Below are 26,413 nucleotides of genomic sequence, written 5' to 3' on the forward strand. Positions count from 1 at the left end.
AAGTATCAGCTCATATTTCTGACATCAGCTCACCGACATCCAGCTACCAGTTGAAAGTCAACACAATAAAACTAAAACGTTAACCTTTCCTCCTAGAGGTTCCTCCACCTCTGTGGATGGCACTTCCAATCGTCCCTGTCATTCTGCTCAGTAGCAACAGCTCTGAGCTGCTGAAACCATAGTTTCATCCACAACGTTGGCCTAAGGAGCATCCCTGCCTCCCGAGTCACCCCCTCCACCCCTGCATCCACAACAGGCTGGCAACAACGTGCTCTTGCCTGGGTTTGTAGACATCGTCCTACCCCCTCAAAATGCCCACCAAGCAGTGGCAAGGTGGCCGTAACCAGGTCCAGAACAGCAGGTGGACATCCGTGTTCTCTCACACAGCTCCTACCTGGTAGCTCTCCATCCTCCCTTTAGCACCTGCCCTGAACACTGCTGGAACACTGCTCACCCACTTTCTCAAGTGTTTTGCGGTTGATTTTGGAGTGCTTTACAGTACGCAGGCAGGATGAAGTCTCAGCCAAACTCACCCAGCAACCACACAGCCCCTTCCCTCTCCGGCCCAGCCCTTCCGCGAAGCCTTGCCCGCAGCAGCTGCCTCGGGGGCTGGCGGAGAGGGCAGTCACCTCGCTACTGTGGCTGCGGCTGGCTGAGCGCTGCGGGGCGGCCCCGGGCCTCCCCTTGGCCGCGGGGGGCTGAGCTCAGGGTTATAGTTAGGCGGTGAGTGAGCGCTAAGCTATGCGCCGCTCGCAGCGCGGCCTTGTGGGTAAGGGAGGCCGGGGGAGGAAGAGGCCTGGGCGGATCGGGTAGAGCTGAGCCGAGCCGAGTCAGGCCGGGCGAGGGGCGGGCGCCGCAGGCAGGCGGGAGTCGCGCAATGGAGTAAGCGGCGGGGGCGGGCCGGAGGGACAGCGGCGAGGCAAGGCCAGGCCAGGCCAGGCCGGCAGTGCTCGCAGCTCCCGCCCGAGCAGCAGAAGAGGCGGAGTACAGGGAGCCAGAGTCCGAGTTGGTCGCCGCCTTCCCCTTCCCTCCCCGCCTTCCTCCCTCCCTCCCTCTGCTCTCGGAGCGGGCGCACAGCCCCGCGCGATGGCCCGGCCGGCGGCAGGGACCGGGCAGGGAGCCGGCGCCCGCTGAGGGACGCCCCGAGCAGGGGGAGAGGCGGGGGCACGGCGGGAAGCGCTCCCTTCCTTCCTCCTACCTCTCCCCTCCCTCTCCCTGCGCCCGGGCGGAGCAGCGGCCGCTTCCCCGCGCCCTTCATGCCCGGGCGGCCGCGGGGCGGCCAACGGCGGCGCAGTGCTCTCCACTCCCGCCTCTCTGCCCAGGCCCGGCCCGCCGAGCCCCCGCCCTTCCCCGGCCTCTCCGCCGCGCTAGGCCCCGCGCCGGCCGGCCCCGCTCAGACCCCTCCTCCCGGCAGCTGGGGACGGTCTCTCGCCGCCGCTAGGCGGGCCGGAGGATGAGCCAGCAGCCGGCGGGGAAGATGTCGGCGGCTCCCCTCGCGGCGGAGGCGCTGGAGCCGGCGGCGGGGATGCTCGAGGGCCGTCAGAGGAAGCTGGAGTCCATGATCCGCGACCCGCGCTCCCCGGTCAACGTGGAGAGCCTGCTGGTGAGGGGGGCAGCAGGGCCGCTCTGTGCTGCACTGCACCGCACCGCGGGGGAAAGCGCTTGGCGGGGTAACAAAGGGAGCGCTGCCCTCGCCGCGGGCGGGCGGGAGGAAGGGAGGTGGAAGGAAGGAAGGAAGGAAAGGGCTCCCGCGTCCTGGAGGAGCTTTCTTGAGGAAGGACGGAGGCTGCTTCCCCGGGGTTGTGGGGGGGCGGCGCCTCTCTACGCCCCCGGCCGGGCCGCCGGCGAGGGGCGCTGGGCAGTGGACGGGAGGCCCTGCCGCCTGGGAGTGGGCCCTTGGTCCTGGGGCTGTTCGGGGGGCACACGCGGGACGGACATCGCACCAGGAGGCAGCGTTCTCCCTTTAGGTACAGCTTATTTTGGGAAAAGTGAGAAGCGTCTCTGGAAAAATCTGACCTGGGGAGGAAAGCGCCTTTTTTTTCTTTTATTTCCCAGCATCGTTTACATCGTTTGCTTTCGCGCCTCGTAATCCTAATGTGTCCCTTTCCAAAGTACCTGCCTTTGTGTGCGCTGCCAGGCACCCAGTCCCCATCCTCTCACATCCCCCCCTTACCCGCACCGTAAAACCAGCCTCTGGTGAAGCCGAGGTTTGCTGTGCGATGTGGAAATAGTCCAGGAAAAGGGCACGCCTAAGGGAGAAATGTAAACTGGGGTGGAGGGGAGTCTTATGGGGTCACGATTATTTTCCATTGGGGCAAATTGATTCGTCTGTCTCCTATTTCAAGTAGCATGTTTCTGTGTAAGTGTATGAAGTAAAATTTCCTTCAGTAAGAAATTCATGCCCTCAGGAAGAAGTGGGAAGAGAGTTATATTTCCCCATTTAAAACATCCAAACCCTGGAAAGACAGAGGCTATTATTATTACTGCTACTGCTGGGCTTCAGAGTCTTCAAACCTTTTATTTACAAATTTCCAGTCTGTCCCAAGATTTCCAATGTGTCCCACTTAGGAGGAGCAGAAAAGGGGACAGAAATCCCAGTCCTTGTAAGAGTTGCTCAAGGCACTTACATTGAGTCTCTTTTTTTTCTGCTTTCAAATGACTCAGTTCTGTTTGGCCAAGAATACAGGAACTGACTGAACAGTATGTATGTCTGTGCTGTGTGGAGAATATAAGAATTTCCTATAAAATCTGAAAAATGTTCTTCTCAAGGCTTGAGTACTGTATTACTGCACTCATGGATGTTGAGAGGCACAATGACAGCCACAGTAGTCAATGAAGGGGAGTGGGAAATAGTGCTGCATATCTAACTGGATTCAGATTAAGTTTTCGCCTAGGCCAGAGCAAAGAGAGCTGTCTCTGGGCTTTGCTCCCAGCATTTTCACTTTGGTATTTTGCTAGGAAAACTTTGACCTGTGGCCAAAAAAGAGCAGTTAAAAATAGTACAGTCATTCTGAAAAATGCATCAGGTTAATACTTAACCCCAGTAGACTTCTTCACACTCTCTGCTTTTATATTCAACAGTGTTTCTTTTATTCCCTCACCCCCTCTGCCTTGAACATAGATTAGATACCCTAAATCCCATTTGTGTTTCTGAAGAGAAATTCTAATTGCAAAATTGAGATAGGGCTGCTTAGCACTTGATGATTTGTTTGTTTTGTACTCTTACAATGGTGACCACCACTTCATGTAATACACTGGAGAAATTAGCAAACCATGGGAGATTGTTAGCTGGATTCTGAATGTGTATTTTTTTTTAAGGCAAAGTTCATCACTTTGTTCTCTGCGCTCTTTCTGTAAGTGTGTTTTACAGAAATATGATTTCTTTCTGTAATTATATTTTACTTGCTGCTAAAAATTAGCTGCAAGTAAAATATAATGCTGATCAATGAAATTTCCTAGCTTGTGTATTCTGCATGTCTGTGTATGAAATGATGAACTATGTCAGGCATATCTATTTGTTTTTCTGGTTTAGAAAATTTGCAACTGAGTTCCTGTAAAAGCTTTTTCTTTTGGGCTTTGGTATGGTTGCTTTATGCTATTTGACATCAATTTTGTAATGGCATTTTGCTATGCAGTCTGAGTATGGAAACATCATATTCAGATGGCAGAATTTACTAATTTACTAAACAGCTCACTTTAAGTGTAAATTGTCATGAGTGGAAATGTGTTTTCAATTAAAAGTAGAAGTACAGCAACAGAAACTTAAGTGTCAGGGAAAACATCTTAAAAAGACTAGCTGGAATGCCAGTATTTCATCCTCCAAAAATAACATAACCAAAACTAAAAATGTGGAATGGAATTCAAAATGGAATTCATTTCCTTACACTGCAAAAAGTCATAAACAGCTGCTATTCTGCATTTTGTATGCATGCTTTATTTTTGGGAAGCCGTAAAAAGCAAAGAAGTAACTGTTAATCTGCAACACATGGTGCAAATTTGAAAGACGTGAGAAGCGGAGGTAATAAGCTGTCTTCCTCTAGATACCAATTCCACAGCTTATCAAGAGAGGTTTTATTCAGTGGCTCTAAATGAAAAGACTTTCTTTATGTACCTTCTTGAGCACAGGATGGCTGACAGCATCCATCTATTTCTTCATCAGGAGAATCCATGAAGCCAGATACATTGATTATTTTCCTCCCATCCCTCTTTGGGACTTAAGAGAAACCATCAGATTTTCTAATGGGATTTTTGCTATATTGTATGCCTTAACTCTTGTCTGTTTATGCCTGTGTTAAGCATAATCATTTGTGTTTGATGGAAATAGGTCTTTGAAAGTAGTCTCAATTCAGAGGCATTAAGAGATGGAGAATTTGCTACTTAGTTTATTCTGGTAGTTATGAAGGCAGAATTTAAAAACAATGCAAATTGAAATGTGTGGCATGGTCATCATCATCCTTTTTCTGCTGGATAAAAAAAAAACAAAACAACAAAACCCCAACATAGAGGACTTTCTACTCATTAGCATGGGTCAGATGCATAGCCTGTGTTTGATGGGTGTCTTCAGCAAAGATAGGTACAAAGGGAGGTGGTTTTTGCAGCCTCCTTTAGACATCCACTGACTGCTCTTTTTCTTGTATCATATTAAAAGCTTGTGTAAGGTTGCCTGTGCTGAGATAAATAACTCTTCTATTGTCACAGCTTTCTGTCATATGGTCTCTTATGCTTTTTGGTTGTGTAACATTGCATTAGTGGCTACGAAGACCTGTTTTATGTATTACATTTACCTGGTGCAGATCACTTCATAAAACTACTGTATTATTATTTGTTCTTCTGCCAGTATCTGTCATCTACTAATTTAATGACGTGACATTTTTATGTGTACTGCATGTACACATTGATGGTAGTGCTTAGTGGTATTTGACCTTGGGTGATCTATAAGAAACACTTCTATAAATACATTGCTACCAAATAGTTCGTAATTGCTAGCTACATTTAAGAAGAGCCTAACAGTTCTCAAATACATTTGTGTACTTTTGCATATATGTTTACAGTATTAAGGGTATTATACATGTTATTTAGGGGTGCATTGGTAAATGTTGGCTGAACACTGAATGTGTTCTAAAACTGGGATAGGTCAATGTAGGCTGTGTAAAACTAATCCAGACCTCCACTTCCTTGCCATGTGTAATTGTATCACTTCAGCACATGCCAAACTCAACTGTAGAGTTTTATGGTGGTGACGGACAGCTCTGATAAACCTTATCATCCTCCTCCCTGCAGTTGTCTGCCTGGTCCTTTTGCTGGAGCTGCAGTTGCCTAGAGAAAGGAAATGGTGTCTGCCCTCGGTATTGTTCAGTGCAATCCTTAGGATTTTAGTGTTAAGCTTAAACGTTGTCATTATGTCAGAGATGTAAAGTGTTGACTGTCTTCTGCCTGCTCTGCTGTGATTGTGTCAGCGTTTGAAAGAAGGAGTTCTTAAAACTGTTAATTAGGCAGTGCAGCAGCAAAATTGTGGGCGCAGTGCTGGGCTAGGCTGGGAATGCATTCATGGACTGAGAAACCGAGTGATGATTAGCAGGAGAGTGGTGAAGCATCTCAATACACATGCCTTAAAACTTAAAACCAAACTGAACTAAATTGCTATTTGTATCTTTAATAATAATAATAAGCTGTCAGGTAAAGTGTGTATTTATACTAGTTTGAATATGAATAGGTGTTCATCTAAGTTGAACCTTACCATGGAGACCCCAGAATTCCACCCCTAACAAAAGGTGGCCTGCAGATACAGCAGTGACTCTGATCCTTTCAATAGGTGCATCCGTCTGTAGCAATCTCATCAACTGGATAGATAACAACTTTGTGCCAAGAATGTTAATATAGCAGGTCACTAGGCTGAGCCTTGTTAATACAGGGTCTCCAGGTCATCATGATTGACAAACATATACCCCTTCACAGAATTTTGGCCTTGTGAGCTCTCAGAGTGTTTCACATTTAATATGGAGCTTACAGATTTGATGTGAAAGTTGTCTCATTTTCCTGAATTTATTGCCATATAATTTTGAATCAGCAAGAACAATCTGTTATGTTAATGTGAGCCAGCAAGCAAAGGGAAGAACCAAAAATGTAGCAGTTAGCAGGAGCTGACCTGAAACTTACTGCCCAGTAAGTAGTTAAAAGGCCAAATGATTTCTGTTCTTGAAGAAATAATTTATTCCTTGTTTGTTACAGTTGTGCTCTTATTTCTCTCTTAGCTTCTGACTCTATAAATTTTATATCTACAGATTTTTTATTTTTGATCTATGATTTCAGAACATCTACTGCAGGGTTGAATAAGATGAGCTTTAAAGAAACAGAATAGTCTTTTGTTTATTGTTCCCATGTGATTGATTTATATATAGCAATATAGTTAACTCAAAAGGGACAGTTCTGTTTTCTTACAGTTTTATGTGTTCTTATATACTGTGGTATTCTGTGCTAGGCTTAAAATACTTGTAGTTTAAGAAAGCAGAGAAGCCAGTTTGCTCAGCTTCAGTGAGTTTACCACCACACATGAGATGCATGCAGATCTTGTGTGTGTACTCCCAAGAGTATGTTCACTCCCAATATTTCATTTGTGTTGATCAGTTTGCAGAGTGGGTTATTTGTTCAGTATCTGTAACAGCTTAAGGCGTGGGGGAAAGAAAAGGGCAGCCATGCTGTCAAATGAGCACGGTTCTCTTCTGCTTTATATGTGATGGAACGAGAATCAGGAACTCTTTACTATTCCAGATATTACTAACCTCATTGTCGGTTGGGAGATGTGTACAAATGCTGATTAAAAACCTTTTTTTTTTTTTTTTTAAGTACATCTGCCATTTTCAGCTAATGACACAGAGCAATGGCAGAGTGTTTGGCTGTTTGTCTAGTAATGCAGTCCATAACAAAAGCTGCCTAATTTAAAATGAAGAAAAAAAAATGCTGCCACAGTAATCAATCTCTGCAGCTTTCAGTTGATGATTTCTTGCCAGTGTTTGAGCTACAAAATATGACTGGAGTTGTATCAGTGCCACAGAGGAACTGACGTTGGATTTTAAGAATGAAGGTGATTGAAACTTGCTAGTGGAGTTTTACATAATGAAATAACATATACATATATATATAAAAATATATGTGTGTGTTTATAACCCAGAAGCATGGGGTGTTTTGGGGGAGTGAGTGGTAGGGGCGCTGCTGTGTTGTGTCCAAGCTTGGTCTAAACTGTTATAATGAAAAGCACCAAGTGTTTCTGGTAACAAATCTATTTAAAATACTTTTGTCTTGGTACATCACATTGGTTAAGAACAAGAATACTATGTTTATGTTGGCAGCCTTTGCTAGTAATAAATTTATTTTAATGAGTCTTTTGCTATGTAAACAGAATGGTGAACGTAGTGCTTGGTTCCAAAGCCATACCTGCTGTCATGGAGCTTTTGCTGCTACAGAGTGAAACATCAAAGCGCTCCTCATACTGCCAGCAGCATCTTCACAGCCAGTGGCATTTAAGCTTCTTTAGTGCAGGTGAAGCATCACCTGCATCCTTATTTTGGAACATTATATTAATTACCTGCTACCAAAGTTTTATGACTGTATGCTTAAAGTGGTGATTTGGCTACCCTCTAATATGCAAGGGCTCTATATTTGGAAGATTATGATTCAGTGAATTTTGTCCTGATTTCAGTAGGTTGGATAGTCTCAGTCAGTAAAGGCTGCTTATGTGGTGTGGGCTTAGCTTTTTATCTGTGTTCATCTGCTATGGATACAGAGGGGCTTTTTTTTTTTTTTTTTTTTGCTATTATGAAATATTGTGAATTTTAGTTGGCTTGTTTCACATGAAAGGATGGACACAAATTCTTTATCAGCTTGTGAAACATCCCTTCTGTTCAACCCCTGCTTCTGTTGTGGGATCTAAAGGTGATAGGTATGAGAAGAAAAACAATCTGGGTGCCACATACAGATAATTTTTCATTGTTCCTGTTTTTCATTAATTGTATGTAGAATGATTTACATAAGACAAATCTTTTGCAAATGATCACTAATTGCATAGTTTGTGTTTTCTGTGTGCCCAGATGGAGACTTGGGTTTGATGACTGCTGGAGTTTGATGTTAGTGTGCAGCAATGCTACTTTGATACCATAGTCATCTCATTGTTCATTTTTGTTAGCAGGACAGTGTGGTTCAGATGGTACAGGCAGAGAGAGAAATAAAAAAGGATGGTGTGCAGGAGGATTTGAAGCCTAATATAGTGCTAGTGCTGCATGTCGTCAGAGAAATCTTTCTTCATTTCCAACTATATGAAATGGAGATGATGAAGCTTTTTTTTGTTTAAACCTCTACTAGAGAAGAGTTTAATACTTAGAACGAACTTATGTGATATAAAAAAGATTGTCATGAGGAAACTTTATATGAAGGTGTTTAATTTTGAACCTTGAGGATTCAAATAACTGCGTGGTTGCTTTATTGCCTCTTGATTGTTCTAAATCACAGATACTGATTTATTAGTCTGTATTTAAAGTACAGAATAACAGGATCCTGCATAAAGCAGGGTAAAGTTTGGGTGACTCATCCAACACAAGAATTCTTTTACACTTTTCTTCAGGAGGAAATGAAGAGGAGGTCACATACAGACAGGAAAGGTTTGAACCATGGTGAAAGAAGAAAAGCTAATCTTACCAAATATTCTTATGTTTTTTTTGTAGATCTTAAAACAAATGTTGACTGACACCATCACCAAATAAATAAATAACTAGAAGGAAAAAATGTTGAAGTTCCATACTTTCTTCTGAAGGGTATTTAAAGTTTAACTAAAATCTTGATTACTATTTAAAGGCTTGTAATGCATGGTTGTTCTTTGTCCATGTCTGTCATTGCTGTTACGGGTAGTTGTCCAAAGTCTGTAGCTTAGTTGTTGATTAAGTACCAAATGTTGCACTCTCAACAGTGTAGATTTACCCTAGTGTGGTAAATCTATGCTTTTGTTCAAGATGAAGAGTGCTGCATCGCTAAATTCACTGTAGTGTGTATGTATGCATCTGCAAAGAGATTATGCTCGAAAAGTTGTAATAGCATAGTTCTTGTTGAGGGGTATGCAATCGTTTGGCTTACCTATGCTATGAAAATGTTCTGTTTCATACGGAAGCTAGTTTTAAACTGGTTTTCCTTGTGGTTTCTGAAACTGGATTTGTTCTGGTCTCCGTTTTTAGTTTAGTGTGGATTATCTTGAGTGTGAGATAGGGGCACAAGCCTTATAATTTCTTGCATGTATAGGACAGGTTTTTATTTTTGTAAATTACTTTTAGCACCATCATACAGGGAAGTGTATATTGGGGTAGACTTCTAATATGTGCAGCTAAAGTCATTTGGAACAAGTTGTAGTAAGTAGATATAAGATGTTATGGAGTTACTTAAGACTGTTTCTGCCCCTTCTTACACAATTATATGATCATGCTTGACTACTCAGTGCTTTTTTAGTGGAGTTTTTAAACTTTTGTGATAGTATAGCAATGAAGTCTCTCACTTTAGGAATAGAATTATTCCCTCTAACTGTGCAAGAAAATGAAGAGCAGGGAATAATACCATGTTGGAAGCTGTTAGTTTAGTGAATAATGAAAACCTTTCTAATGCCAGCTGTATGCACACATGATCTGTTTCCGTTAATGAACATTTCAGGACGTGTTCCTCTAACAGTAAAAGTCAGCCTGCTTAGGCATTAAGCCATAGTTTCTATTTCTTGGCCTGTTCAATTTAATGACCTCTTTAGGGTGTATAAGTGTGTGTCATCCTCCCCCCCCCCCCTTTTTTTTTTTATTCTTTCATCTGAAAAGTGACTGAAAACAACTACTTGAATTGCTCATGTATTCCCCATCCCTCTGGGTTTCTCTACTGTTCATCTCCCCAGAATTGAAGGGTTTATCTCAACTCTGGAAATGGCGTTTATACCAGTGAGGGTGGGGAGCAGCGGAAGACCTGTTGTCAAAATCTTGGTGACAAAACCTGAATGTAGCAGCAAGTAAGGTAGCAGAAACACTGGTATATGTGTAGTGTTTGTTCTGTTTTGGGGATATGTTAAGCTTGAATTAGAAGGTAAATATTTAATAAATAGTAAATATGCTAATACAATCTGCATCTCCTGAGAAATATACAATGCTGGTGAATCCTTTTAATTGTAGGTATCCAGCAATTATTTGAAAATAATTTCTTTAGGATTATGAAGAAAACCTTGAAATATGGACAGTATGAATAAGAATGGTTTGTACATGTAGAAGCCTGAAACAGTAGCACCATGAGGCATGAATCACTTTATCTATTTTAATGGTTGGCTGCCTCTGAAGAAAGGCAGTTTAAGTGTCAAAATAAACTATTTCAGTGCTCTTCACTTTCTTAGTAGAAACACCAGTATTTTTCCTATGTGTGTGCTGCATGGTGTTTCTCAATTGCCAGAAGTCCTAAATGTCCTTTGTCTACCCGTGAAAATATCTTTGACAAAATTTGGTGTATTAAAAATGGAAAATAAACTTTCAAACCGATTCTGTAAGTGAGACTGCTCGCTATTAGAAGATTTCCTGGTTTTATTTTGTATGACTCTACTGCAGGACTTTCTTCATCGAATCAGAAAGCCAAAGACAATGTTGAGCCCAAGTGTAGGGTCTTCTACATAGTATGGTATGCTTTGGTTAGACAGTATTGCTTGTAGTGTATTTGGTAATACAGGATTCATGTTTTGAAATAACACTGGCAAAATTTATGAGGGAAGATGCACAGTATGTCTTTCAGACTTACATGTATATTGGTGAAGTTTCATTATGCCTGCAACTCAAGTACTTTTTTTATTAAACCAAAACCAAGCGATGTACAATGAGGTTACTGCTGTATATCAGCATGTTACATCAGATGGAAGCTGAATGTGAGGGAGGGGACAGAAATGCCATTATGTGTAAGATACAGCTTTTTGTAGTATGTAGAAAGCAGGATTGAAGAAAAGTCTTACATTTCATTCCAAGGTAAAACTTTCTAGTTATATTTTGATTTCAAGCTTAATTTGTAGAGTAAATAGCTATCAAAAGAGTCTACCATGTGACTGGACATCTTTCTCGGCACATGAGAATTCTTCTTGGTTTTGTACACCAAATAATTTTCTGAATTGTGGTGTTGTGTTTATTGACATTATGCTTTGGTTTATTTTCTAATGTATGAAATCGTACTACCTTTATGTTAGTTGCCTTCTAAAATGGAAGGTGGGGGGAAACAAAACATGCTTGATGCTGTAATAGTGTAGGGTTACTGATGCTGAAAGTACATGAGAATCATAACATTTTTTCTCTGTGTTTGATTATATGCAGAATAATCATGAATGTAAAATACTGCTGTGGTCTGTGAGTCTGTATCTATAATGGTAAATATAAAATAATGGCTGTGGTCTGCAAGTCTGTATCTATAACAGTAAACCAGAGAGTGTTGGGGTCCTGCTGTGCTGTAGTTGGCATGGAATTGCCCTGCCCCTAGTGTTCTTGACTGTGGTTGCCCAAAAGCTGTGGTTACAGTGTAGAGAATGGTGGGAACTGATCAGCATGGTGGGAATTGATCTTAGTTCTAATGGAAAGGAGAGACAGGCAGATACTATCAGAACCAATTCTTGCCAAAGCTTAAGGAATTTTTTTGAAACATCAAGTTATTATCAATGGGAAAACTATTTTCCACTTATACAACCGTGCTGAAGTTGAAATCTATTTGCTGTTTTCCTTTTTTTTTTTTTTCCCCCAAGTAACTTGGAATATTCACTTAGCCCTGAATTTCTTGCCACATTTTTCTTTCTTTTTTTTTAAATTGTTTGTATTCCAAAGAAAAATTTGAACAAAAAGGGGAAACTGATCATTTTGGAATAAACACAGGCTAAATAAACTGAAAAATATTTTTCCATTGGATACCATGTCAGCTTGGATAGAATTGTCATTTAACTGTCTCATTAATGGCATTTAGGGATGTGGTTTAGTGGTGGACTTGGCAGTGCTAGGTTAACAGTTGGACTCAGTTATCTTGAAGGTCTTTCCCAACCTGAATGATTATATGCTTAAAGGCAGACATGGATGTCTTCTGCTAAATGACATGGGGATTAAGGCAAGATTTCATTACCCAATGTATGAAGGTAGTACCACTACCTTGTAAAGCTATTATCTATTGGTAGAAAACATTTATACCTGGTGTGAGTTTTAAAGCCTGGAAGTCTTTACTTGTAATAGTCTTTCCTTGTTTTGTCTTTCCTTGTTTTGTCTTGAAAAGACTCTGAGCTAAGCCTACAGTTCTGAAGATACAAGGTATTTAATTGTCAGATTGAGACTGAAGTTCCTGAGGATGTGGGTTCCTTTGTGAAGATCTCTATCAGACACAAAGACCATTGAGATGTCTTTCTGTCTTCTCAGATAAGCTCTGTCATCATGGGTAGTCAACGGATTAGGGAAACCTTAAAATGCTGTAGGATGCAGTATCTGGTTTTGAAATACTTCTAGAAGCAGAAAGAGATGAGGTTTTGTAGATAGGAACTTACTGAATAAGCAAGTGTGGTCCTTGGGCCTTCAATGTGGAAGCAAATACAGCAGTAATTAAGACTAGCCTACTTATTCTCAGGTAGTCTCAATGCTCTGAAGGAAGGAAGATACAACAAAGAAGGTGGCCCTTTTGTTTTTAAAAGGATGGGCACAGCAGAGGACAGACATACATTCTCAGTGGTATGCATATGCAAAAATTAATGGAGCCAGCTTGACTTCTCTGCCTTAGTAGTATATTTAGAAGAAGAGTAGACATGATGGTCTTTATAATTTAAATATGGTTTTCTGGAGTTTAATAGTGTAGGTTTTATAATTTTTTTTTTTTTCTGAAAGGTCTGGTTTTGTATTTAAGGTCTTCGGTCATTAAGAATATTAGCAATCAAGTTTTTGTATATTTAACAAAAATTTATTTATCTTCTAAGAGTTTGTGAATAAATCAATAAAATTGCACACTTAGTGGGAGATACCAAGCAGCTTTTGATAATAGAACAATAAATGTTCTATTATTAAAATGCTAAGAGGAGAGAAGTTTTTAAGTATGGGAAAATGAGCCTGAGTGATCTCAGGAAGTTTTTAACCTGTGTCTTTCTCCCTTAAGTTACATGGATCCATTTAAAACTAAATGGCTTTACAGAGTTCCACAAATAGTTTTGCTATCAGTTAAAGAAGTAGCTCCACCTTGCTTCCATGGGGCACCACCTTGATGGTGACACAAATGCTTGTGTTGGTGTGTTGTGAATTGACTTGGTAACCAATCTGGATTAAAGCTAACCTGAATCATTTTCTCGGTTAATCTGGGCAGATTTGCAGAACACAGTGGTAACTACCACTGTGACATTTTAAAAAAAGAGAAACAGCTCATTTTGATCCTAAGCCTGTCTGAAACAGAGTAGAAAATCTGCACTCTTATCTCCTTTCCTCAAAGAACTAGGTTTCAAATGAATGGTGTGTTTATTAATTCAAATTCACAGGCTACTTTTTTTGAGTGCAAGCCATTATCTGTGTGTCCTGCCACGGTGTTGGTAATGAAAGTTTGAAGGGAGCGTGGGGACAAGAACAAAGGTCTGTGTACTGTTGTACACTGTAGCTGCTTTCAAAATTGCAGAGAACTTCAGTTCAGCTAGAATCTGCTAACATAAACTTAGAAGAAAAAGAATTAGAAAAAAAAGTGAGATAAGTTCTGCTATGGCATTCAGATCAATATAAGAAAGTAGTGGGTAATAGCACAGTCACACTAGCCTATGTATAGAGAAAATTGTAGACACTGGAAAGTTTTATTTTTTAAAGGAACTTGTAAAAGACCAATTCCTGTTAGTACTTGTCTGTGTTTGAATTCGGGTAATGTGAACCTATTATTTTTGGTATTGTAGCCTGTTGCTTTAATCTGTTGTTTCTTTCCCTCTGTTTTAGGAAAAAACAGCATTGTGTGTGTAAACAAGCTTGTTTTAAAGATGAATACTGGCTGATACTTACTTCTGAAAACAGTGGAATCCATCAGTGTACAAAATGCCAGAATGACTAATTTGAGGTTTTAGCTGCCAGTGCATATTTGGAAGTTGTTCTTAGTGCCATGTTACTATTGCTCCATCTCTAATCTGTGCATTATGTTACACTGGCACAAAGAAGACTGAGATCAGTCAGCCTCCTTTTGATACCTGACTGGATTAAATTAGTAAATGTATAACTACTAATTTTACCTTACACTTCTGCAGTTTTCTGATTTCATATTCTCACATCAGGGCAAAACCATCAACTAGTAATGCTATGTTGCATCAAGATTGTTTAAGTTTAAAGAAAAAACGGGGTTAGTTCTAGGTTGGTGGGTATATTTATCACACATAAATCTGTTCTGAAGTTTCCACAGAAAATAAATGTTTACTTTTACAGTTGGTAGAAGAAAAAAGTATTTTTAATCACAGAATGGTTGAGGATGGAATGGATCACTGGAGGTCGTCTAGTCTAACCTTCCTCTTTATGTTGGGCTTTGAGAGCTGGGTGCAGTACTCCAGGTGGGGGTCTCATGAGAATATAGTAAAGGGCAGAATCACTTCCCTTGCCCTTCTGGTCATGCTCCTTTTGATGCAGCTAGGGTACGATTGGCTTTCTGGGCTGTGAGTGCCTATTGCCAGCTCATGTCAGTTTTTCATTCACCAGTACACCCAAGTCCTCCTTCGGGCTGCTTTCATCCCCAGCTTATATTGATACTGGGGGTGCCCCAGTCCCGGTGCAGGACCTTGCTCTTGGCCTTGTTGACCTCCATGGGGTTTACATGAAGGATAGGCCAGTAGTTCACTAGAGTTACAACTGGAATTGGTATTCTTCATTCTTTGTCTGAAAATCCTATGAAACTGTCAAATATGATTTATGGAGGGAATAGACACATGCAATGTCACCACACTCAGTTTTGTGTTCAGTTTGTTTCCTATTTGTAGCATGATATTAAGCAATTCAGAGCTCTGTGTTTGGTAACGAGACAGACTGAGGGTGATACAAAAGCATTTTTTTTCCACCATTACAACACAGGAACCTTGACAGGATTGCTTTCTGTAGATACCAAATCTTTTGATCAGACATGCTAATGGAAATCTCTTTTCAGAAAAGTGTGTATCCCAGGGGATGGTATAAGTTGGTTATTTTCATGAAGTTCCTTTTTATTTTTTTTGACAATGCTAACGTGAAAAGGTCAAATACAGCAAATCGAAAACCTCTATTGCTATGCTGTCCAGATGTTCCTAAAATGTGTATTTATCAGCTAAGCACAAAAGGTGAAAAAAGATTCTCTGTCATTGTGGGGAGCTTCTTTGAGTGTTTGTACTTTCTCTCATATCTCTCTTCCTTATAAATTCCTTTCCCCTAGATAAACAGCTGAGATACATAGATTAGGGTATTTAAAAAAAAAATTATTACTTAAGTAATCATGACAGTAAAAGGGATCCTTAAGAGAAGTTTCCTGAAAGTTCTTTCAAAGGCACTTTCTGGGCGGGGGGAGAGTTCTTCAGATGTATTATTAGGCTGTAGTTTTTCAAGCACTTAGATTGTTTAGCTTAAATCATTCTAGTAAATATAATTAAGTGGGTAGGACTGCTTTATAGGCCCAGATTTAGCCATGAGGTTGTTTTAGTCCAGAGGACAGTGGATTTGGTGAGTGTTGCCAGTGAGTGTGTAATTATTTTTTTTTTTGTCATGTCTTTGATTTGTAGGATACTTGTTGTACCGATTCATTTTGATCTTTCCTCTCATCTTAAAGCAACATGGAGGAGCCATTTCAGTTAAGACTGACAACTGAGGTCTATTTCCTAGTAAGAAACATTTTGTTTAAGTGGATTCCTGACATCTTAGACCTAAAATTTGAATGTGTGTTTTCTTACTATGTAGTTCTGTGAGCTTAGTCATTACTGCTTTGAAGCCAAACAGTTTACCTTATATGAAATTTAGTAATACATTCAGTAATCTAGTGATGGGTTCAACTGACTTCCATGGAATGCTACCTGTTCTTTCTCAGGTATGTTATTGTGTTTTTGGAGTGAGTTTTGTATGCCTCATGGAGAAGTAATTGGAGGAAGAGGAAAGGGCAGACATCCTGGGCCCAGTGATGATTTTTTTCAGACTCCAGATGTTTTGTTCTGTTACTGGGATATTCAGGTGAAACTTGAATTGGTGTGTAACAGGAATATTTACAACTGTGCCACAGTGATGAAAATCGCAGAATTAAAATTACTGGTTTATCACATCTTTAAAAATGTGATAGGAAGAGATTTCTAGAACCTTTTTACGATTTTTCTTAAAGGGTTGTATTTTTGAACCTTTTTCCGTGGTACTGGCAGCCTTTTTTGGAGATCACTTATTAGGAGTTACAGTGTGTCTTGTTATGCATATTTGTATGTATACATGGAAGTTTTCTGTGTTATTTATCCACTTGGACAAATTTGAGTATGTAACACTGGAAATGATAATAAAAACTATTTTTCAGTGTTTGTAGTGACGAAACACATATATAACCTGTCTTTTCTTTTCTCTGTGCTTTCCAGTAAGTTTAATCAGGTGATATGGTTAACAGATGTTCTGTCCTGTTCATCTCATTTTATGAAGTATTTAGTGAAAATTACTTCAGTTTTATATATAGTTTGCTCATCTTGGTGTGGGCTGAACTACCTTTGTTAGGCTAGTCTTTGAAAAGCAATTTCAACCCAAACTGTCAAATAATAACCCACTACTATCTTTCTCCCGTTTCTTTCCATATGCACACAGGCCATCTTTAAAGAATAAATATACTTTTAAATTCTGAGATAAACTGTATTATTTCCTAACCACTTATTTTATAAGTAGTTATGGTAACTACTAACCTTTAAATTGTATGTAGGAGAAACTTTCTGCCACAATATCGAATGTTGCTGAAAGAACACATTTCAGTGTTAGGAAATGCATTTTAAAAACAAGCTCGACATAGGTAAAGAAAACTGAAGTCTGTCTCAGATTTGCAGGGCTGGAGGCCATCAATGCTTGTCCTTGGAGACTGGGGAATTATATTTGCTTTTCTGTAAGCTGTTATGCTGGCTTCCTTAACTATGATATCTAGAGACAAATATTGTAGCAAATAAGCAACATCTGACTAGGAAATGCAGCTTGCACTGGAGAACTTGGTGGGCATTTCTGTGATGCTTAATTAGTGTGAAAAGTCATTCCCTAGTTTTGGATCAGTCTCTCAAAAATTTAGGTTTCTGGATGGAGATGATAAAACTCATCTCTTTTTAGAAACCCTGTTTGTTCAAGATGTAATTATAGACCAGGATCTTAGGTGGGAGATTTCACCAGAGCCTTGATACTGTAAGGTGCGGTTCATGAAGACAGTGTTTCTTCATGAGTCCAAGGATCAGTATTCCAAGTCTAAGTCAACTACAGGAGCCAGAGGCAAGTGTATTGAGGCAGCCAGTCTGGCTGTGGAGGAATACTGCAGTGTTTTGGACAGCAGGACTAGGCTCCAAAAGTCTTCATGTCCATAAAATTGTATGGCTGTACTCCAGCCAAGATTTAAGATAAAGTGAATAACCAGGGTTTATCTGCAGAATGGGATAGGAAGTTGAGGAGGAGAATCTGAACAGATTTTTGCAGTGGGGTTGGGTTTTTTTTTTTTTTTGAAGGAGAGGGAGGAAAGAGATTTTCAAGTTGACAGCGCAGATACACGAAACTCAGGATAAGCAATTCTGTCAAACTAATTAATATAAATCCGAACAACACTTTTACGAGGGGGGTCATGACTATTGTCTTAGGTAGAATGAGGAAGAAAAACTATTTGAAGAGGTGAAGTGATGGTACTATTTCTTTGTAGAAGATGGATCAATTTCAAATAGAATTATTTAAGTGAGAATAGTTTGTGATTAATCTTTTCCCAAAATACATACTTACTGGTATAGCTGTGTGTTGATTTGCAGCTGAATGTGACCCTTGTGCAGTATGTGTGACTTTGTTACAAATTACATTTCTCTTTTTTTACTGTCTCTAAATTTCCTGCTCTATTTCATAAGGAGGTGCAGTGTTAATATTTGAATAGCGTTATATTCAATGAAATAAATACTCACTATTTTGGCATGTTGTAGACTTTTTTTGTTTGTCTGTTTGTCAGGAAATAAAAATGAATTTACCGGATGCCTCTTTAAATTATGTAGGGGGTGTTTTGTTCTCCAGATATGTGTCTGTCCACTTGCATGTGAACCATAACTCAGTGAAATGCAGAACATTTTCTGTGGATAATCTAATAGCTATTGATAGTATTTTTAGCATATTTTTCTTGCAGACTTATGAAAATATCTTCTGTTCTTAAAATAGACTGATTAGTATGACCACAAAAAATCAGCTCTAATGACTTTATATATCTTTTAATTGAAGTTGTATTGGTAAAATAAACAAATTCTTTACAGGTTTTAGTGGGTTGGTTGGTTGGTTGTTTCTCCCCCACACTCAGTTTTTCAAGTTTGAATGAAATGACATTTTCTCAGGAGTAATTCCCTGTGCATCCAACTGATCTGTCATGGTTGATGTATTCTCTCTGCTGCCTTTCCACTGATTATTTTCCTTATACCTGTTTACTGTATGGCCAGATAAGGAGCTAAATGGCCAAAAAGGAAAACTGCAAAAGACCTGTCCAGTTTAGCTCCCTAAACTGGCTTGCTCAGGAAGGGAAAGACATCGCTGAGGGTGGGGTGGGGATTTTTGTTTAGGGGACAGGGAGACTGGTTTAGACTGTCCTGGAACTTCATCCTCAGCCCATGAATAGATCATTGCTGTATGCAAACTTATGCTGCTTGACTGGTTAATCTGCAGCCCTGAAAATTACTGTGGGTTGCTGTAATTGATTTACTCATTGTTAGATGCCTGCAACATACCCAGCTTTGGAAGCACATGGTAATGTTAACCTGCCTTAGAAGTTTGTTCTGAGAAGAGTCAGGTGAAGTAAGTTCTTGAGACATCCCATCTTAACTGGTGTGGATATCCCATTTTACTTAACTATGGCATAGGTGAGCTGCTGATTTCTCTGCAGTTTCTATTGAAATGCTTCCTGATAGCATCAGCAATGTAAATGGCTGTTGGGAGAAAATGGAAAGAAATAAGCTTCAAAAGGTTCTTTTACACTTGTCCTTGATACTGCGTGTATATTAGATAGCCATGTAACGATAAATAATTCATATGAAAGTTACCATTTTCATTTGAAAAAAGTGAAAATTGGCCAATCTTAATGAAAAAGTACAACCTGTTTACTAACTTCCATCTTGGAATCCCTCTCAAACTACTTTTGATCATTTTTCTTCAGTGAATTAAACAAAGCACTTACCAACATATTTTAGATTTACAACATTTTCACATTTGTTATTTGTGGAAGTCCTTCAGGCTTTGTTAAAAAATGCAGGAAATAACTATTTTATCATAGAATCACAGAGTCATAGAATCATAGAATAGTTAGGGTTGGAAAGGACCTTAAGATAATCAAGTTCCAATCCCCCTGCCATGGGCAGGGACACCTTGCTCTAAACCATATCACCCAAGGCCTCGTCCAACCTGGCCTTGAACACCGGCCAGGGATGGAGCATTCACAACCTCCTTGGGCAACCTATTCCAGTGCCTCACCACCCTAACAGGAAACAATTTCCTCCTTATATCCAATCTAAACTTCCCCTGTTTAAGTTTTAACCCATTACCCCTTGTCCTGTCACTACAGTCCCTCCTGAGCATCCCTATAGGCCCCCTTCGGATACTGGAAGGCTGCTATGTGGTCTCCACTGAGCCTTCTCCAGGCTGAACAGCCCCAACTTTCTCAGCCTATCTTCATACGGGAGGTGTTCCAGTCCCCTGATCATTCTCATGGCCCTCCTCTGGACTTGTTCCAACAGTTCCATGTCCTTTTTATGTTGAGGACACCAGAACTGCACACAATACTCCAAGTGAGGTCTCATGAGAGCAGAATAGAGGGGCAGGATCACCTCCTTTGACCTGCTGGTCATGCTCATTTTGATGCAGCCCAGGATTATTGTGTGCAGTTCAGGTATCCTCAACATAAAAAGGACATGGATCTGTTGGAACAAGTCAGGCCACGATAATGATCAGGGGGCTGGAGCACCTCCCATATGAAGATAGGCTGAGAAAGTTGGGACTGTTCAGCCTGGAGAAGAGAAGGCTGAGTGGAGACCTCATAGCAGACTTCCAGTATCTGAAGGGGGCATATAGGGATGATGGGGATGGACTCTTCATTAGGGACTGTAGTGATAGGACACCCTTCTCCACAGGGCTGCTCTGAATCTCTTCTCTGCCCAGCCTGTAGCTGTGGCTGGGATTGCTCTGACCCAGGTGTAGGACCTTGTACTTGGCATGGTTAAACTTCATGTGGTTGGCATCAGCCCACCTCACAAGCGTGTCAAGGTCCCTCTGGATGGCATTCCTTCCCTCCAGCGTATCAACCGAACCACACAGCTTGGTGTCATCGGCAAACTTGCTGAGGGCGCACTCAATCCCACTGTCCATGTCAGCGACAAAGATGTTGAACAAGACCGGTCCCAACACTGATCCCTGAGGGACACCACTCGTTACTGGTCTCTAGCCGGACAACTCTTTGTGTGCAGCCATCCAGCCAGTTCTTTATCCACCGAGTGGTCCATTCATCAAATTGATGTCTCTCCAATTTAGAGACAAGGATGTCGTGTGGGACAGTGTCGAACGCTTTACACAAATCCAGGTAGATGACATCAACTGCTCTACTGCTGTCCATCAGTTCTGTAGCCCCATCATAGAAGGCCACCAAATTGGTCAGGCAGGATTTCCCCTTAGTGAAGCCATGCTGGCTGTCACCAAGCACCTTGTTGTTTTTCATGTGCCTTAGCATGCCTTCCAGGAGAATCTGCTCCAAGATTTTGCCAGGCACAGAGGTGAGACTGACTGGTCTGTAATTCCCTGGGTCATCCATTTTCCCCTTCTTGAAAATGGGGGTTATATTTCCCTTTTTCCAGTTGTCGGGAACTTCACCTGACTGCCATGATTTTTCAAATATGATGGCCAGCGGCTTAGCAACTTCATTTGCCAGCTCCTTCAGGACCCGTGGATGGATTTCATCAGGACCCATGGACTTGTGCACGTTCAGATTTTTAAGATGGTCTCGAACCAGTTCCTCTCCTACAGTGGGCCCAAGGTCTTCATTCTCACAGTCCCTGTGTCTGCCTTCCAAGACTTGGGTGGTGCGGTCAGAGCCTTTGCTAGAGAAGACCGAGGCAAAGAAGTCATTCAGAACCTCAGCCTTCTCCAAATCCTGTGTAGCTAGTTCACCCGAGAGCTTCCTGAGGGGGCCTACGTTCTCCCTAATCTGTTTTTTATTTGCTATGTACCTGTAGAATCCCTTCCTGTTATCCTTAATATCCCTAGCCAAGTTTAATTCTAACTGGGCCTTAGCTTTCTTAACCTGGTCCCTAGCTTCCAGGACAACATCCCTGTACTCTTCCCAGGCCACCTGTCCTTGCTTCCACTTTCTATAAGACTTTTTTCATTTGAATTTTCCTCAGCAGCTCCTTATCCATCCAAGGAGACCTCCTGGCCCTCCTGCTGCACTTCCTTCTGGTTGGGATGCAACACTCCTGAGCGTGTAGCACATGATCCTTGAAGACCAACCAAGAGTCTTGAGCCCCTGCCCTCTAGGGCTATATCCCATGGAACCTTACTAAGCAGGCTCCTGAAGAGGCCAAAGTCTGCTCTTTTGAAGTCTAGGGCAGTGAGCTTGCTGCACGCTCTTCTCACTGTCCTAAGGATCTCAAATTCAACCATCTCGTGGTCACTGCATCCAAGGCTGCCCTGCATTGCCACATTTCCAACGAGCCCGTCCCTGTCGGTGAGCACGAGGTCAAGCATGGCACCTCTCCTTGTCGGCTCCTCTATTACTTGCAGAAGGACGTTGTCTTCCACACAATAGAGGAACCTCCTGGATTGCTTATGCCGGGCTGTACCCTCATTCCTACAGATGTCAGGGTGGTTGAAGTCACCCATAAGAACAAGGGCCAGTGAGCGTGAGGTTTTTCCTATCTGCCTACAGAGCGCTTCATCCGCAGATTCCTCTTGATCAGATGATCTGTAACAGATCCCCACAGTAATGTCTCCCATCGCTATTTTCCCTTTAGCCCTGACCCACAAGCTCTCTGTTAACTGCTCACCTGTCCCCAGACAGAGTTCCATACTCTCCAGCCTATCTCTAACATAAAGGGCAACTCCCTCTCTGCACCTGCCAGGCCTGACTTTTCTAAAGAGTCTGTAACCTTCCATTCCAACACTCCAGTCATAGGAGCCATCCCACCATGTTTCTGTGATGCCTATAATGTCATACCCCCGTAGACATGCACACATCTCTAATTCCTCTTGTTTGTTCCCCATGCCATGGGCATTTGTATAGAGGCATCTGAGCCGAGCTCCAAATGAAGCTGGCTCATTGGCTGGAGCAGCCGGAATATCTCTGCATTGCTCCAAGCATTTATTATAGATGCTGGCAACTGACTGGGTGTGTTGGGATGGAATGATGCCCCCCTCCCCCAGCACATCTAGTATGCCAAGAGTCATTTACTACAACTTCTAGGCTTTTTCTCATTTTGCCTTTAACACAATCTTATTTAAATGTATTTAGTGGACTATAATATGTTTAAAGATGGGTTTCAAATTTATCGTATTTATTTTTTTTAAACATGCATTTTAAAATAACTTTTATACATTCTGTATAGTTAATGTGTGCAATATCTGTTTTGTGTAAGTCATATATTTTGAGATGTTGAGGCTTGGAGATAGGCAATGTAGGAGGGATACAATCCATAGATTATACTTACAAACCCCTTAGGTGATTACTGTTAATGTCTCGTTAAGGAATGAATGTGTAAGAGGGGAGAGCTTGTATTAATGTTCTCATTTACATAACCTTTTTAATGAAATGCTTAATTGGCTGAAAGCTGTATCTTGTTAAAGAGGTGAAATGACATTGAAATGACATCACACGGCTTAAACAAAGATTGGGAAGGTTTCTACATTGAACTATGAACTGCGTTCCAAGAAATTATGGGAAATAAATGCTATGAATGTAAGGCTGCTAATCATATGGCCACCCGGGCACTCTGTTGATGTTGGTGTTCTAAAACCCCAGTTGTTTATGCAGTGGTGTGGGTCTCCTCAGGAGATGGTGCCAGGCTAGATCCTCTTTTTCTTTCCTATGAAGTTTTTTAAGTGCTCTTAAATAACGCTTCTATCGAACATTGTCTAATTTATTGACAGCATTTTTCAGTTACACTGGCTACTTCTGTTGAATTTCACTGTGTAGGCTTGCTCACTCAAAAATTCTGTTTGAAGCATTTGGAAGTTAAATGTTTATAATAAAGCTACAACTTAACTCAGATTGTGTCATAAGTGTAATACTTCCATAGAGAATGCTGAGGTAGTATCATTCCATGCGGTAGACCTCCAGAAACTCTTTCTAAATGGTTATTAATAGTAATTATTTAGAATTTCTCTGTTTTTGTGAAGTTGGTGGGGTGCCATTGTTTAACCATGAAATAGGCTTGACTATTGTTTTTTGCCATTGAGACAAGGGGGGGCATGAAAACCTTCAGAGAGCAATCTAAAGAAGGCACTAGGTTCAAGGAGAACATCCTGGTGTCCTCCTCAGGCATGTATGTGCATCGGAGGGGGAAAAAAGAACACCTGTACTGTTGTAATATAAAGGGAAGAATTCTGATTAATTGTTTAAATGTCCCCAGTCTTCAAAAGTTTGTTGTCTTTTCAACGTGAAGGTCTGAAAAGGTGTTCTAGTACATGATGTGATGCCTTTCAGGTCAGTACAGCAGACCTCTTGTAATGAAGAATTGTCACAGCAGCCTGGACTGTGTAGATGAGTTTAAAAAGCTGTAAATCTGCTGTCTGATTATGACTTTACAACTCCAAATAAGGTATATGACCATGGTCAAACATTTCATATTAAGATCAGTTAATGGCAAATCGTGTAAATAAAACAAGATCAGTTTTGAAAGAATGAAATTTTGTCTGGGAATCAAGCTGAGATGAAGATACAGCAAGGAATGAAACTGCAAGAGGGCAAAAGCAGGAGACATGAGGAACATAGGAATGTGGCTTTGTTAAATAACTACTTCTGACTCTGTATTACTGACACAGTTGAAGCACCACTTTTTTAAGAAGCTTTAGATATTAAAGACAGACATTTCTGCTTAATTCAGTAGAAAAAAGTGAATCTTAATTGAAGTGCCTTATTGCAGCAGGAAGCAGTAAGAAACTTTTAGTTTTTCCTCCTTATTTATGTAGCATAAAGAGCTGGTGCAACTTGGTTTGCAAGGGGAAGTTGTGAAAGAAGTTATCTCATTTTCATGCCCACTGCGCAGAATAGCTTACCTCTGCATTTATGGGGCAGTACTTCATGTTCCTTGGTGTTGCCCGGAAAATCACAACATAAATTTCCATCGATCTTCAGGCTTCTATCTTAACTTTAAAATGTACATTCAGTCTATTTCTGTCCAGGGAAGGAGCTAGATCTTTAGTGGAATATGAGGTGCCAGTTGGAAGGTTATGCAGCCAGAGGTGGTTTGTGCCATAGGGCTTTTGGAGAGGTCGTTGAAGGTCTTTGAATGCGTCCTCTTTTTTGTCTTGGTGAGAAAATTTCAAAGGACAGAGTTGGTTTACCCAGATCATTGCTAGTTGGAAGAATGTGTGTAGTTACAGCATGCCATAATTGCATAATCCCTCAGAAAGTGAGTCTACTTAGAGCATTGTGATTTACGTTGCTACAGCTACATTGAGTGTAGCTGCACTTTTTATGTTTTGAATGTCAAAGTGTGATGATATCATGTATTTGTTAAGAGTTTTAATTTTGACGTACACATAGTTGGATGAATTACAAGTGGCTGTAATACTGTTTAAAAATCCTGCTTTTGACACCAACATTCACACAGTAGCTCAAGCAGATGGCTGTGTGTTATGTAGCACCTTCTTAAATTGGAGGCAAATCAGGAAATTAAACAGTACATCTAATCATGTCCTTACCGGAGGACAGTATTTGAGCAGCTGTTCCCAGGGGTGGGCAGGTGCCCTATTCTGCTTTTGTTCAACTACTTCCTGCAGTGAGTGGAAGATTATTTTAAGTGAAGCAAAGGCTGATTATAACTTCCTAAAGATTTGAGAAGGTGAAAACTTCATGCTGTTAACTTTGCATGTACGATCTTAATTACAGCAACTGAGGGGGTAGAAATCAATATATAGCAAAGCGTGGTTGCAGGTTTCCATGAATATTAAAAGTAAGATTAGAGTGCAAATTTTAGAACTTGGGAGACTTGTGGAAATGTCTTCTCAGTATGATTTCTACTTACTTACTGCTAATTTTCCCATCATAGGGTTTTTTTTTCCTAGCACTTTTTAAAATACAAAAACCATAAAATTGTGCTAGGAAGAGGTTTCATATTTAAAATACTTCTCCATGACAAAGGGAGTGAGTTAGTATCTTCACTGGTATTCTTGTGAATTGAATAGTGCAAATGTAAATGTAAAACTGCTATGCAAAACAACACATTCTGGCAAACAACCCTGATTTCTGCTAAAGTGACTTTCACATGTAGTTGAAGGACAGTCTCCTAGGTTTGAAAATGCTTGTCTGTGGGTTTTGCAATTTATTTTCTTTCCCTTTTGTGGTCTTCAGGCAGACAGATGTTATCATGAGGTAGAAGGGAAGAGCTGACAAATACTGGTGGGGAGACAGCTCCGAAGGCTTCTTGGCACAGGGGGAATTCTCATTTTCACTTCTGAATGCATAAGGGCATGTCCACGCTTTTGATTGTACCTGTGGAAGAAGGGAACCAGAGTAGCTGTTCCCTGCCTGCGGCCATGATTCCTCCTCTGGGCTCAGCAATGCACTGCATGTTGTGGATCCCTGGCTGGCTGCAGGGGAATGCAGTGCTGCTTCCTGACTGCTGCACTGTGAGGTACGTGCCTGTACAGCCCCTGCTAGTGGACAGGGAATAGCTCTGTTTTGCTAAGAGTGCTTGATACGGGCAGAGCAATAGATCTCTTTTAAGCATGTATGTGTATATAGTATATTTTGGATATTTCACGGAATTGTAGAATATTTTGTGTTGTAAGGGACCTTAAAGATCATTTAGTCCTAAGCCCCTGCCACAGGCTGGGACACCTTCCATTAGACAAAGTTGCTCAAAGCCCCGTCCAAACTGGTCTTGTTTGAGTTTATTAAAGCCAAATAACAATCTGTAAAATTTAAATTGGCAAATGAGTTATATCGTGAAAGGGTCAACTTTCATGCACAGTTCTGAATGATGGTGGTCAATGAGGGTTTT

The 26,413-nt window shown here is 41.1% G+C and overlaps 1 protein-coding gene across 3 annotated transcripts in view; it reads left to right on the top strand.

Annotated features, from left to right (window-relative positions):
- Positions 1-1,079: 1,079 nt before the first annotated feature.
- Positions 1,080-26,413, top strand: part of ROCK2 (Rho associated coiled-coil containing protein kinase 2) — a 101,714-nt gene continuing 76,380 nt past the window's right edge. The window contains exon 1 of one of the 3 annotated variants that reach the window (XM_061351728.1): positions 1,080-1,603. In XM_061351728.1, coding sequence (XP_061207712.1) covers positions 1,454-1,603 — 150 coding nt within the window. In that variant the 5' untranslated portion in view covers positions 1,080-1,453. The remainder of the gene's footprint in view (positions 1,604-26,413) is intronic. The other 2 variants (XM_061351729.1, XM_061351731.1) reach the window with 2 other exon arrangements.

Source organism: Neopsephotus bourkii, unplaced genomic scaffold (assembly GCF_033783945.1).
Source record: "Neopsephotus bourkii isolate Nb327-2 ecotype Australia unplaced genomic scaffold, CSIRO-AGI_Nbou_v1 NB_595, whole genome shotgun sequence".
Taxonomy (NCBI): domain Eukaryota; kingdom Metazoa; phylum Chordata; class Aves; order Psittaciformes; family Psittacidae; genus Neopsephotus; species Neopsephotus bourkii.